Below are 14,734 nucleotides of genomic sequence, written 5' to 3' on the forward strand. Positions count from 1 at the left end.
TGTGTGTGTGTGTGTGTGTGTGTGTGTGTGTGTGTGTGTGTGTGTGTGTGTGTGTGTGTGTGTGTGTGTGTGTGTGTGTGTGTGTGTGTGTGTGTGTGTGTGTGTGTGTGTGTGTGTGTGTGTGTGTGTGCTTACAGGCGTCGATGACATAAGCCATGGAAGTCTGTGAATTATGCGGCGGCCGTGATGATGCCTAACCGTGAGGTGAGATGTTTATTAAATACAATAAAAAGTTAAGAAGGAGGCCAACATCCTGTAATTTCGCTCACTGAGTGAAAAAAAACGATATTTTGAACATGATTATCTTGACCGCAATCAGTTTATAATCTCTTCAGCATGAAGTTCTATGTTTATACATACCCGCCGCGGTGGCTCAGTTAACTAAGGCGTTGCGCTGCTGAGCACGAGGTCGCGGGATCGGAATCCCGGACGCGCCGGCCGCATTTAGATGGAGGCGGTCGAAGTGCAAAGACGTCCGTGTGCTTGCGTTGTAGTGCACGTTAAAGAAACCCAGGTGATCAAAATTAATCCGGAGCCCTCCACTAAGGCGTGCCTCATAATCAGAACTGACTTTGGCACGTGAAACCTCAGAAAGAAGTGTATATATATAGATGGACAGTGCAGAAATACCAATTGTGCTTGATATCTTGTTTTTAGGCATTACAATTTGCTGAGAATAAAAAAAAAAAATCAGAGAACGGCTATGTACGCGTAAGTTTCTTCCCGCACCAAATTGCGCTTAAGCGCGCGAATTTTCCGGTTAAGTACTAATTCTCGATAGTAGGTATATACGCCGTACCTTTTTCGGTGTCTATTTTTGTCGCATGCAATAAATAGAAGCCAGAGACGCATACAGGTATACAGTAAACGTGTTTATTTCTGCAGCATATTCAGCCGCCTTGGCACCAGGACAGAAAAAAAAAAAAGCACAGGAACTACATCTCCGAATCCGGAAGACGTCGGCACGATTTATCCTTGAGCAAACGTCCGCGCAATGTAAAGTTGCGACAAGCCTGCGGAATGAAACGCGCAGTTCTGTGGTCGAGAAAGGCGTGCCGAAAAGCGCGACCCGCGTTCATATATGACCAGCTGTATAGACCTGCGAATGCCGCTAACTTACTTCTTCCAGCCGAAACGCTTTGCCTCGAAGCTTGTCTGAAAGACTGACAAACGACAGCGCGCAGCCAGAGAGAACGTGCATCTCGATAGTCTCAACACGTTTGGGCAGCGCGAATGCAGACCGGTGTCGTGGGAAACTGTGAGAAGCTCAGAGATCGGTGGGTATCCTTAATGCTCGAGCGTATTCCACCGCACGTTCTTTGGAAAGGCGGCGCTGCAATTACAGTTGGCAGTGCAATCGTGAGTGGATGTTTGCTCGACGAGAGACAGCCAGGAAGCACAGCCATCGCGGAATGCGTCCGCCTTGGGAGAGTTTCCGTCGCGGTTTCACAGAAGTTGACGTCACGCAGCTGCCTCTTGGCGAGCTACGATCGCGTATATGAGACCGTGAGGCCCTGCGCGCTGTCGGGCCGTCAAGCCCCTTGATCGACGCTCTTCCGAACTGGTCGGTGGAAAACGTCATGCAGGGGCTTTATCGGGCCGGAGTGATACGCGAACAGGGAAGCATAAGTGTGGAGCATCTCACGTGCGCGACCTCACGTATCCGCCGCCAAAGATGCTGCTATAGCCTCAGAACTGAGCGTCAGAGTGGGAATAGCACATAAACGCGAACGCGCGTTCTATAATTTGTTGACGTCGGATAGTGTGCGGCGGCTGCTGCGGTGCTCCTTAGAAGGGGAACGCCACAACTGGCGGCAGAAAGGGTGCGTGGTAGGGCCACTTGAGCTGGCCGAAGGGAAAACCCGCGTGGCTCAGTTGCGCAGAGTGGAAGAAGGCCGACGCTAACGCGGGGTTCGCGTAGAATGCCGGGTGGAAGGCAGCCGGGTGGCGTGGGGCGAAGGGCAACTGGGGCACACCGGCGGGGAAGTACCCGAACGCGGTCGGCGAGAAAGGCCTCGCGGAGGCCACCTTGAACGGGAATCCCCCGTGGAAAGCGGCCACCTGGAAGCCTCCGGGCCTTCGGTGGAAAGGCACGGCCGGTGCCGGGTGGTGAAAGGCTGGCCCGACGATGTGCACGTCTGCTGCGTCCACGTAGAACGGGTACCTGGGCAGATCGACCGTGCGCCTCGGAGGGGTGCCGCCGCGGTGGGCGCCGGGCCTTTTTGGAGACGGACCGGAGGATTCCCCGCCGATCTCTTTGGCAGCCGGAGGAGGAGACTCCGAGGGCACGGATGGAGACGGCGGGAATACGGGAGGCCTGGGCTTGGTGCGGCGGCGAGGAGGCGGCTTCGCGCTAACGTCGTCCGCATCGGTCAAAACTGCGGGCGGGGCAACGTCGCCTCCCGCATGGGCACTGACGGGTGTGTCCGTGTCTTTGGCGGCACCAGGCTGCTTTTCGATAGGCTCGACGCTCACTGGAGGCACCACCGTCGAATGACCCGACGTGGCGCTCGTCGACAATGCTGCAGGCACATCCGCGGTGCCTTCCGGTGTCGCAGGTATCTCGGCGAGGCTCACCGTGGGTTCTGCAGTAGCCACGGCCTCTTCGTCCTCGTCGGAGGGCTCGTCTGCCGCCGCGCTGGACGGTTCGTCCGCCGTGAAATCCACGGGCGGCAGAGCAGCGACCGGCGGCGGGCGGCTTATGGTGGCGCCGGCGGGGTCCTTCATGGGTTCCACCCCCGGCTCGTTGGTGCGCACGTCGGCGCGGAATCCTTGCGCGTCCGCAACGTAGTTGACGACGCGGACGCGGCCATCGATGTCTCGCAGCCCGTACGACCCAACCTTGACTCCATTGGAAGCTCTCCTCTTTGTGGAAGCTGCTGCCCGAAGAATGCACTACGTCGTAGCCGAATCTGTAGTTTCCTTGGCTCTGCAAGGAGCAAGAAAGGGGCAACGCTTTGCTTGAACACGGCCACTGGATAAAAAAAAAAGGTCACCTTTTTTTAAAAAAAATGCTTATCCCATACAGTGCGCGAAAGAAGCAGCAATTCACGCGCACCGAGTACATCGGTAGCTGGCATCACCTCGTTACCGTAGTATATGCATATACGTATAAGTGTGCGCCTGCATACGCAGCATGTAAGACGCTGCTTTTGGTTAAAAAAATATTTCATTAAATACAACTGAAAGGAAGTAAAAAGATGGCCTAAAACAGCATCAAATTTTCACGAACACAGCATTAATTTCGACACGAATATTGGATTGTTATCCCGAAATCGTTGCTGCCGACTGCTCCATGCAGACGAAATTCGCTATGCTCACACTGAATTCACCAATGACATTATTTAAAAGAGAGGAAATAATGGTAGCGACTACCATGATCACAGACATCACATGATCAAATGAATATAAATGCAAATACTCACGTCCTGTGTCTTGAAGTGCGTACTTGTGCCGGTGCGCGTTGCAACCCTTTGCTGGCTCACCGAACCGCCGCTCGCAAATGCAAGGACAGTCACCAGTATCAAAACAGGCTGCGAATGTGAACGCCAAAAATTAGGGCGATGAAGAGCACCGATCGCTATGCAATTCGCACACTTGTAACCTTTGTTTGACGTCTTCGTGGTAACAATTATGAAGGCCTTCCAGGCCCACAAACTTTACAATGGAACAGCGCGCCTTATACCATATTCTGGCGCATATAAGAAAAAAAAAATCCTCAGGTCCTCTCATGCACATTGATGACATTCGGTGACACTGCTTCGATCAACACATGATTTCACGCCTATCTCCGGTAGGAGCCGCCGACGTGATCGACATCATCGGCGAAACGTTGAGCGCTGCCCCCTACAGAGATTTGAGCAAAAGCTTTTGCAAAGCAAAATGCCGCCCGCACAATTAAAGTTGTCAGACAAAATGATAAGCTGGTCGTTTTGACTACCCCACCTTTTAAGCACAGATAATGTCGACCACAGAGCTGGCGGACACCGGCGCGAAAGGTGCCAAACACAATTATATTTGCTTGCAAGTCCCCCAAAAAAACCGTAGCACATATGTTGAGCACCAACTGGGGCATCAGCATGTGCGTCACAAAATAGACTTGCCGACCGTGGTCTAACTACGCAGCTTTCAGCTGTGAACATTTCTTTAACCTTCGACGACAGCGTGCGTTGTGGGCAACGAGACACACGAATCGCATATGAGTCGTACATGGGTGTCTTAGCTGATGTAACCCTCAGAGCAGAGTATAGCAGACTAGAGGATACCACCTCACGACAACCTCTCTTCGTTTTCTCCTCTCTCTCTCGCTAGTTACTGCAAGTATACAAGCACATGAGCGACAAGCCTGAGGCTCATGCCCTTTGGAGCGCATCGTCACGCGTCATATTGGAGTCACATGGTCAGCGTCCTGAACCAGTGTAGTCGCTCTCGACTCTATACGAGTGGTCTCCGACGGCCCGCGGACGCCGTGACGCGTCGTCCACGGCGTGGTCCCGCACAAGAGGCGCGGTCATCGCGCTCAGCTCACCTTCATGGTGCGCGGTTCCGTGCACCGCGCTAGCTGTCCTGCTCGTGAGAAGAAGCCTCTGCCGGCGCTCGCATTAGCCTGCGCGCAATGGGCATCCGACTTGCCCCTTTATAGAAAAGCACACCGGCGCACACAAACATAAGCAAATAGGCGGTCACGTGACGCTCCCGTGTAAACGGCCTGAGACAGCGTCATCACCTCGCCAGGAAGGAAGCGCCGTTCAAGTTCATCCCTCCTCGCCGCTCGAGCGGCTTTCGCTGGAGCGGCGAAGACGAAAACAAGCGTGGCCAAAGACGGGGTGGGAAGCCGTTGCTCCTTCGCCGTCACAACCGGACAGGCCGCGCCTGCGGACGTGAACCCCGGCGGTCACTGCGCGACCGGCGGCAGCATCCATTAGGCGATCCCCGCCCATTATGCGGCGCCCTGTCACGATGTGCGCGCAGCGATGCGGCCCTTCCTCGTGGCGACACCGCGAGGGAGTCGAACGCGGATGTCGGCGCGCCCGCGGGCTCCGACAACGATCGGTGCGTCGCGTGCTGTCTCGCAAAAACAACGTTCGTCATCCGGAAACGGGACGATCCTGCGTTTTGCTCTTCACATACGATAACGGGTGCCTTCTGTGCAGATTCCACTTTCGGACGCACACTTGGCATACCAACACCTTCGGTACTATTGCTGCACGCTCAGTCATGACCGTACATTTGTCATTAAAAGCTCAGACCGAGTAGTCATTCGGGCCGTGTCTCGCCTGTCACGTGACGTATTTGTTTATTGCATATAATTGGACTGTCTTAAGATCACGATATTCTGTCCTTGATATGGTCGGTCTCAGTGTGCTGCAAATGCTTGTGCAGACGCTCGGTCTGGATGTGAATCACAGTGCCACACCTCGGTGAACTTTGCTAGCCGTTCGCACTGCGCGACCGCTACAGGTTGAAAGTGATTCTTGCAGTGAGCAAGAAGAAATGAAAAGCCATAAAGAATGTACTGGTACATGCGGGAAGACAAGCAAGAGAGACTGCCACCGGAGCATTGACAATTAATGCGAGTTGACGTCCAGGCCGCATGCATATAAGCTGGCAGCGCGCAGCTAGAACCTCTCCATCTTCCAAGTGACGGAAGAGGGCAATCGACGCAGCTTCCCCCTCCTCCCCGGCGCGACAAGCTTCGAGCGCAAAAGTGGTCGGAAGCGATGCTGTTCCTGGCAGATTTCGAGAAACCACCGCTGCAGACGCATCGCTCGTTGTTGCAAGCAAAACAGCGGCGACCTTGAACACGCTCCTCGGAGTGTGTTACGCTTCACGGTGTTGCTCCCGTTCGTCTGTCGTTCGTGCTCGTGCCTCTTCGCCGTAAGCAGTCCTAAAACCGTGCAGCACTGCGAGACAGACTGCGGCGCGCAATTTCACTGATCCGGTTATAGCCATGCTCGCCCCGACTTATACAAAAGGACGAGACGCGATTAGCGGTTATTGCAAAACTTGTCAATGGTTCAAAATAGTTTAGCTGGCCCCAAAGAACCCTCTTCTAAAGAGTAAGTGTTGATTTTACCTGTACCCGTGCTGCGGAACTTTGTCATAGTCGTGCCATTGCACATATATTTACCCAAATATCATACGCATTCGTATTTATATTTTCTGCGTTCTTGCCACTTCCACCTCTCAGCTGGTGCTCTTCAGGTGTTAACCTACACGGTGCGGTCAGCAGCCCTTTCCTTTTCCCTGGTCCTTTCTTTTTCCTTCAACAAACAAGCACAAACACCTCCAACCACCAAATCAATAATAGCAACTTGTGTAACAGCGCGAAAAATAACAAGGAAGGGAGGACGATAGAGACCTAGTGAAAAGAGCGCCGACTTCCAACTGTTTATTCTACTGACGATGCTAGGCATATGTACACATACGAAGCGTCAGCAGTAAAGGAAAATCAAGGAAAGAAGGAAAGAAACAGCATGAATGACACAAGGTGATATCAACATGGACCCAATCTCCAACCATCTAAAAACCTCTAAAATCTGCACATGGCAGAAATGTTTAGCTCTTTTTCTGCAAGATCAGCTGAGCATGCTTAAAATTAAAGACCCATTCCTAGTAAAGAATTCCACGCAGGTTGCTGAACACTTGCTGCAGCATAAGAATGCAAATGTGTCTGCCTTTTCTGTAGATATAAAAGACCTTTTCTACTCTTTACCGCAATATGCACTAATATCGTGTGTTGAGCAGGCTATTACAGGTTAGGTGCCGTTTCATTTAAAAACAGTTGTGGAGTATCCGTTAGCGTTTTTTTTTAATTGCTTGAGGTGTATCTGAGATCCACCTTTGCCACTTGGGACAAAGGTATTTACCTGCAAAAACGCGGAATTTGCATTGGGTCATGTATAGCCCCTGTCCTCAGCGACCTGTTTTTAGCTATGCACGACAGGAAGATCAACGCATGTCTCGATGGAACTAGTGTAATCAAAGTTTTTAGATTTGGGGACGACTTTCTAATTATCATTGACAACACTAATGCAGATATTTACGACTCAGTTGGAACGTGCTTGATATTTTCAAGCACAACTTAACCCCCTTAATTTTGACGCATGAACTGCCTCAGAAGAATTCGATTAGGTTTTTAGAATTACGACTAAAGTTTTTTTTTTAATAATCACGTATGTTGGGGTTATGAACCGAGAGCAAAAATTTAAAAAAGCTTTATTGCCGGCTGTATCTGCTCACTCAAAGCTCGTGAAGCGTAGCATTGTTAAGTGCTGCTTTACTAATGCTCTAACAAAGTCTTGTGAACGTATGCTCCAAGAAAGCCTAGCACTTCAAAATAGACGGCGGTCTCACGCGGGATGCCCGAATCCCTGGTGGTCTCCGTGGCTGAGGGCTTGTTGCAAAAAAATGAGAGCAGTTGGCAATCTGAGAAGAAAGATGTGGCAGGTTCGGACGTGCGCGGGAAAATAGCCGTTATTCCGTACATCCACCAAACTTCCCGCAATCTAAAGAAGATTGGCAAACGCGTAGGCGTTGATGTTGTGTTTTCAGCTCCGCTAAAACTTTCAATCCTTTGCATGAAAACAAACCCGAGCAATATCAAATAGAAGACATCATGCAAGATTCAACACCAGGATCAAGTTTTGTCTCTTGTGACGAGGGTGTACTATATCGCGTGCCGTTAGCTTGCGGACGCGAATACGTTGGACAGACTGACAGATGCATAAACACCAGACTAAGAGAGCACAACAAGAATGTAAGTGACGGTAATCAGGGCCAGCTTGGGTTACACTGCCGTAAATGTGGTGATAAGACTACGCGTCGTCGTACCAAGCCATGCAAGCCTAAGTTCAAGAAAAGCGGGATTGTATCTCGACACAGAGATCAGTGCGTCAGAGAGATAATTGAGACGGTTAAGATTGCTCGTGCGGGAGAAAGGTGTGTGTGCATGCCATCACTAACACTGACCAAGGAAGAACTAGGGTTTTTAGATGGCTGGTGATTGGGTCCACGTTGATATCACCTTGTGCCATTCATGCTGACTGATGTTTATTTCCTTCTTTCCTTGCTTTTCCCTTCCTGCTGCCGCTTCGTATGTGTACGTATGCCTAGCATCGTCAGTAGAATAAACAGTTGGAAGTCGGCGCTCTTTTCACTCGGTCTCTATCGTCCTCCCTTCCTTGTTATTTTTCGCGCTGTTACACAAGTTGCTATGAACCAAGTAGCCCAGCAAGCCACCATTCTGCAATAATAGGAGATGAGATGTATTGCTCGGTCATTGTTTCCACGACTGCGCGAGTGCATTAGCAGCCACAATAGACGGACCAGGCAGTCGCGAGCCGTTCCCTTGCGCGTGTCAAAAGTGGCGCGATCTCTTCATTAGCTACAACGCAGCAGCTCGTGCTGCACGGTTTTAGTGCTAACTAGAGCCCGCATGGGGAGCGTCATGCCAACGAACTGTCGAAGAGGAGGATGGGTGGCCCGATCGAGGTTCCACCTGGAGCGATTATGCTAATGCCGAGTCGCCAAATATGCGCAGGCGTCGCCCACCCTTTGGCAGCGTCTGACATCTCGGGGAGCGCCCGTGTCGTGCGCGTGCGCGCTCAGTCGCCGCCTCGCGCAGCTCTACGCCCGGTCACCAACCTCGCGCCGCCACACTCTCAGCGATCGGCTCAGCGAAGGAAAGAAAGTGCGCAAGAAAGCGCCCTAATGCTTGTAGGACATCGAGCAAGAATCACGAAAATACTCTGACATCCGCCCCATATTATTTAAATACGATTAGCATTAGGCTGTATGGTGATGTAGAACGTCGTTGCGGCTTGGTTTTCGGTGCATTACCGCACGCCTTGTTGAACACTATGGAAACAGCAGCTGAGCCGAGTTCCCGCTGAGTTTCGATATCAATAACGGTGCGAATTTCCGTGCACCACTGATATACTTCGACCAGTTACTGGGCTAGACAGTTTTCTATCAGTCGTATGAGAACATTCACACAAGTTTGCATAGACCGAGATTGAAGAATTCGAGATTTCTGGTTCAACGGACATTTTATTTATTTATTTATTTATTTATTTATTTATTTATTTATTTATTTATTTATTTATTTATTTATTTATTTATTTATTTATTTATTTATTTATTTATTTATTTATTATTTATTTATTTATTTATTTATTTACATTTTTCTCACACCACATGATGCTCCGCAATAGCATGCCGAGGCGTATATACTGATGCGCGAAGGAGTCAGTGCATATAAAGAGATACTGGGTCTGCTTGAAATTATTTGCACACAGGCCCTGCCTGCAGTCTGCCTCATGTAAGCGTCGTTGGTGGCAGGGCTATCGAAAGGAGTATCAAGGCAGCGAGCTTGTCTCAACGCAAGAGTCCTTCGTTGAATGAAAACGGCTCGAACTGTGTGGGACCGCTTTTCACGCACAGAATTCCTCAAGTGCAAACGAATAATATCATCCAGCGTTGCTCGATCGCAGACATCCCGAGAAGAGACCAACTTTGGTTATATCTGTCACCACGCATTGTAAAGATGTTACCGCCATATCAAAGCAGAATTAGGCAAGCGGCCTATATGTCTATATAAGCCGAGCATTACTCTCGCGTCGCCTTTCGGAACTCGTGCATACGTTTCTTTACAATTATGCATGCAACGTCGCGATATAACTATACCTATGGGAAGCAAAAAAGAATATGCCTCTCGCTGCAAGATCGCATCGCCGGCGTGGCTCTCACGTATCCGAGTCGCATGCCAGTACTGACCGCGAACACTCGTAACCTCGCAGGAGTTGTATGTGTTTGACGATTGGCGCAATCGCCTATCCGAACAGTCACAGGGAATAAAGTGCAGTTTACTCGAGGGCGTGAAGCTAGCGCCGTTATAGCGCGCAGCTTCACGGTCAGTCAAACACGTGCCGAGTGAGTCTGCGACGCGTCCCCGCGGAGAGCTGTGTGGATACGATTTCTGTGAGGCACATTGCCGCTTTGCGCTCTGCCAAGCCGATCGGTATACTAATCATATGCGGGAGCTGTTCGTGTTTAACGCAGTTTAACGTGTGTAAACATGTCGCGGCGGGACGAGCATGGAGCACATCGATGTTTACATTACTATAGTCATTCTATGACTATAAACCTTCTGAATGTGAAGGCACTACGCGTAGCATGCCGCTCGACGAAAACTTGAGAAGCGCACTCAAGAACAAGTTAGTGGGAAAGCTCGACCGTAGATGTTTAAGTTACAAATGTAAAATAGCGTGTTCTGTACGTCATCAGATTCGCACATCGTTTACCGAGCCGTCGTTTACTCACTGGCGTTTCCGATCAAACACGTGATCAAACATGGCAGGACCCATGCCGTAGCACCGCAAAGTCTAGCAGCCGCGAAGGAAGCGATCCAAGATGCGGCGGAGCAACAACATACTTGAATAGGACTTGTTGTTGGCCGAGTTAACACAGGTTCTTCTTAGTAGAAACAGCACCAAAACAAGGTAACAAATAACTACATGCACCCGCACAGTGCCAAGCCGACCTTACAAACTGTAATTCTGCCTACATACAAGTGCTCGAATGCCAAGCGATGTGTCTCGCGAGAAAGTGTGAGAAACGCTTAGTATCATAAAAATGATGAGGTGACATTTAATGCAGTCCAGTAACCAATGTTTGGGAATCGAACCACAGCTCCCCGTTCGTTTAGTGGCGTAGCTGTATGTGAGGACGAGGCCTATAGATATATAGCAGGGATTTTCCAAGCATGGAGTCGTCCAGCCGAACAAGCTGGGTCGAATGCGACAGGTCACAAAACGACGCAGAAGAGACAGGTCATCACGCAACTTTCTCCATTGAAGCTGGCAGAGAAACAGATATATGTAAGGACAGATACTTCCCGTGAACGATATGCTGGCCCTCCGACGCACGTCAACGGCAGCTGATAAAATATCATACTGGTCATTATTGCCAAGCAGCTTACACTGCGAGCAAGGATTTCTGATGTTTACTACATCATCGTACACACACCATTCGCTGAAGCACGTGATACCCTTGTGGTGCTGTTGTCGTCCAAACTCGTCGCCAGACGTCTCTTTCCAGCGCGACGCCCAGGAAAAGAACACGGGTGACTCGTCGAAGCATGTGGTCTCTCAGGTTCAGCAGTTCCAACCAGGCAGTTCAGGAAAAAAAATGAAATACTTCTCTCCTTATCATGCTTAGATTTTGTAGACGAGCTTGACTGCCCCATGCGCTATGCGTGCTACATAGGCAGGCGATCATGCTGGTATCGTCACTAACACTTAACTGACGTTCGGCCGCAAGCAGTTGGTTGAGCGAGAGCAGCCGAGGCAATTTTTAACGAGCAAGATTGACAAAACATCGCAGATAAACAGCATCGCTTCACTCGCTTTTCTTCCAAGGTCTGAGAAAGACACTTGCACGTAAAGACGCAGGGCAAGTGTTGAGAGGATGTCTTCTCTGTAACGCTAGATGCGGCTCATCGGATCCAATACTGCATGCTGTAGAAATCCAGCCCTGCACTTAGGCAATGTTACATTGCACTCTACAAATGAATTGAACATTGCGTAGACTGACGTCTCCAGAAGCTACGCCCCTCAAGAGGTTAGTGGTACAAGGCGGTACAAGGCGCGAGGTGAGACGCATCATTCCCTGGCTCCAGAACTGGCGCCACATGTTGGCACGTCACTTGTCCATATAGTGCAGAAGCTCGTAATTTGTTTGACGAGTAGCGTTGAAACACGTCTTAAATCTGCGATGGACAGTTGCGCGTAGACGACACTGTTAATAGTGCCGATTGGACGGGGCTGTAGCCAGCTTCACTCGCAAGGTGATGCAGCCAAACGGCGCTCTCCTAGTAATTACACGTTTTCGCTCCCCTTTCGCTACATGCTGCAGACGCCACGGGGCAACGGGTCCGATCTTGACGGGGTCGATTGCCCTTGGAGAGGCATTCCCCGTAGCGGCCAAGGCCATCAGTGGGCCACGCCACGTGTACGTTCGCGGCCTCCGCCACTTAAGGCCGTGCGAAACAGACCCCTGCGAACAGACAACGCATTTTTGGAGCGCCGATGGTCGTGGTGCAGCAGCTGCCTGGAAGTCCGCCTGCAGCGTCTGTTTCAGAGATATGAAACGTCTGAGGGTCCACTAATTGACGAAGAATCAAAAGCAGAAGCTGCGACAGATTTCTGTTCGAATGACCTTGCAGCCTCCTGAAATGCTGCACGCACAATCGTCGACAGTCTTCGCAGAGCAGCACATTTCGTTTCGTAGTTTAGGCAGGACTAATGTGTAATAATGTGCCCACCCAACTCGATCGTTCCCTTCCTTGCAGGCTCAAGCTGGCGTGTACGCTGGTCACGACTCTAACCGAAAGGCCAGTACACCCGGAAGCTGTTTGGCTAGCTTAGGTTACATTAGGTTATTAGTCTTTCAAACAGGCTTTCCCTTTCCGCAATGAGTGACATACGAGAAAAGAAGCAAGGTGAAGCTCGCATCATGTTTCGGACTGGGAGTCAATCGCTTTGTTAAAGAGACACTAAAGAGGAACAATCACTCTACATCGATGAAGCATTCTTCTAAAACTCTGTTTTCATCAACTTCGCTGTAATAGGATGATTATTAGAAGAGAATTAAAATGAAGGTTCAAGTTAGGTCCAAGTTCTTTTTCTCGAACTTCGCGCAGAACCTCCAGAGCTGGTGCGTCAGCGTGGCCCGGAATTCAAAAGTATTTATTTGCGGTAAGGTCGTTGTGGTGGCGGGACAAGGTTACCATTGGAAACTTGCCAAGTGCAGTCATTGGGGCTCTTGCGACACTAAATTAATTTAGTCAACTTTTACAGATAAATAATTAACCGAACTTCTACTCGGTTAATGCGCGAGACTCGCGGCTAGCCGTTTACGTATTGGTAGTTCATAATCTTTTTAAACACTGAATTTTATTGTTGCCCTACACAGAATATATTATAAACAATTTGTTTATTGCGAGCATTTTATCCTCTCGTGTTTATAATGAAATGGTTAGCAGCGCTCTTTCCCCAAACGCAACATGTGCTTTGCAAAGGCGCCCCTCGCGCTACCCTCTCAACCATATCTTAGATCTCTATAATTAATTAATCTGTATACCATACATAGAGAATATTTCAGTGAGCACTCACGTAAATAATATAAATATATAACAGCGGGTAGAACAATAAAGTGTAGAACACGCAATAATATCAGTGTAAACATGTTTGAAATACCTTGGAGAGAAATGGTGCACTTAAAAGCACAGACTGGCCTGTACAAGAAAAAGAATTTACCTATTGGTTTCTTTCCGCAAGACGTAATAAAAACAGGAGTTATTGTTACCTCTCTTCACACAAGACGTTAACTCACAAGATTAGCGTGCCGGCTTCCTTGGGCCAATATTTGGATTCAGGACCCCTGCTATTGCCACAGCCGACGTAGTAGGGAACTGCAAGGAACTGAAAAAGAAAGAAAGAAATGTACAACTGCAAATACATTGTGAATGTCCGGTTAGTATGAACATGATTGTAATAACTTAGAATGTCATGCACAAGCAATAGCGTGTGAACGAACGAAACAGCTTAGCTAAGTATTGAAGGTCTTAATAAAAAGTGCTGGCGGCGTGTCAAGTATAGCTGTTTCTTTTCGATGTATCTGCGGTTCCTCTACGACCACGGAGTACATCTTGCGCAATGTAGCTGCTGCATGAGTCAATAAAGTTCCCGTGATTAACTAATTTTCAGAAGCGGCCGGTGTTACTCACAGAATAAGAGAACGCCAGATTTCACCGATTCTGTTGGGCACATGTATTTCATGCATAGCTCACTTCTTGTTAAGACTAAAGGAACGGGCAGTCATTTTTTAATTTTTTCGCTTCTCAGAATTAGAAACACAAATCAAGAAGTTTAAACCACCTCCGCTGCACAAAAAGGGGGAAAAAATCAGGGTCCAGATTCACAAAGCTTTCCTTTCGTAAGTTGGCTTTGCCATTGGCTGGCCGTATTCGCTAACGATATGTCTGGCATCCTGATCGGCTAATAGTGTTTCTTACGAAAAATTCTTGCGTAAGAAGTTTTTGTGAATTCGGGCCCAGTTAAAGAATTATGCATAATAACTTGGAAATGAGGAGCGAAGATTCTACGTTGTTGTTGTTGTTGTTGTTGTTGTTGTTGTTGTTGTTGTTGTTGTTGTTGTTGTTGTTGTTGTTGTTGTTGTTGTTGTTGTTGTTGTTGTTGTTGTTGTTGTTGTTGTTGTTGTTGTTGTTGTTGTTGTTGTTGTCGTCGTCGTCGTCGTCGTCGTCGTCGTCTCAAAACACAAACTCGTTCACACGAGGGGGATTGGCCACACTGCATTAAGTCAATAGCAAAGCGTGGTGCACTCAACATAGACGAAATTCTCTTACTTTTTTGCTTAATACAGCATGGATAAAGACGCCGAAGAGTTACAGAGTCTAATATCATATTATAGTTTCTCCCAGTATTTTCTTTTGTTTTCACTTTTTTATTCTTTCTACTCCTCGAATAAGAAAATCTCTTATGATAACTCTTGCCACCCGGTTCCTGGCCTTAGTGGGAACGCGCCACAAAAACAAATCATCAACATCTTCATGATCATCTCAGTACATTTCTTTTTCGTAGGTTAAATAAGAAAAATAGGATGTTTGTGCTAGTGTATTTCCTGTATCTATTCAATTCCCCGCAATGCGCAT

General features: G+C 48.9%; 1 protein-coding gene across 2 annotated transcripts; it reads right to left on the minus strand.

Moving 5' to 3' along the window:
• Positions 1 to 681: 681 nt before the first annotated feature.
• On the minus strand, positions 682 to 13,481 carry LOC119461929 (uncharacterized). 2 transcript variants are annotated; one of them, XM_049672270.1, is made up of 3 exons: positions 13,396 to 13,481; positions 3,426 to 3,533; positions 682 to 2,929 (listed from the first exon to the last, which is right to left on the minus strand). In XM_049672270.1, exon 3 carries the CDS (start codon positions 2,725 to 2,727, stop codon positions 1,789 to 1,791), a length of 939 nt encoding a protein of 312 aa, XP_049528227.1. In that variant the 5' UTR covers positions 2,728 to 2,929; positions 3,426 to 3,533; positions 13,396 to 13,481; the 3' UTR covers positions 682 to 1,788. The 2 variants fall into 2 exon arrangements, with proteins under 2 accessions (XP_049528227.1, XP_049528226.1); XM_049672269.1 differs by lacking the exon at positions 13,396 to 13,481 and adding an exon at positions 4,529 to 5,838.
• Positions 13,482 to 14,734: the final 1,253 nt, after the last annotated feature.

Source organism: Dermacentor silvarum, chromosome 8, assembly GCF_013339745.2.
Source record: "Dermacentor silvarum isolate Dsil-2018 chromosome 8, BIME_Dsil_1.4, whole genome shotgun sequence".
In the NCBI taxonomy this organism is placed as follows: Eukaryota; Metazoa; Arthropoda; class Arachnida; order Ixodida; family Ixodidae; genus Dermacentor; species Dermacentor silvarum.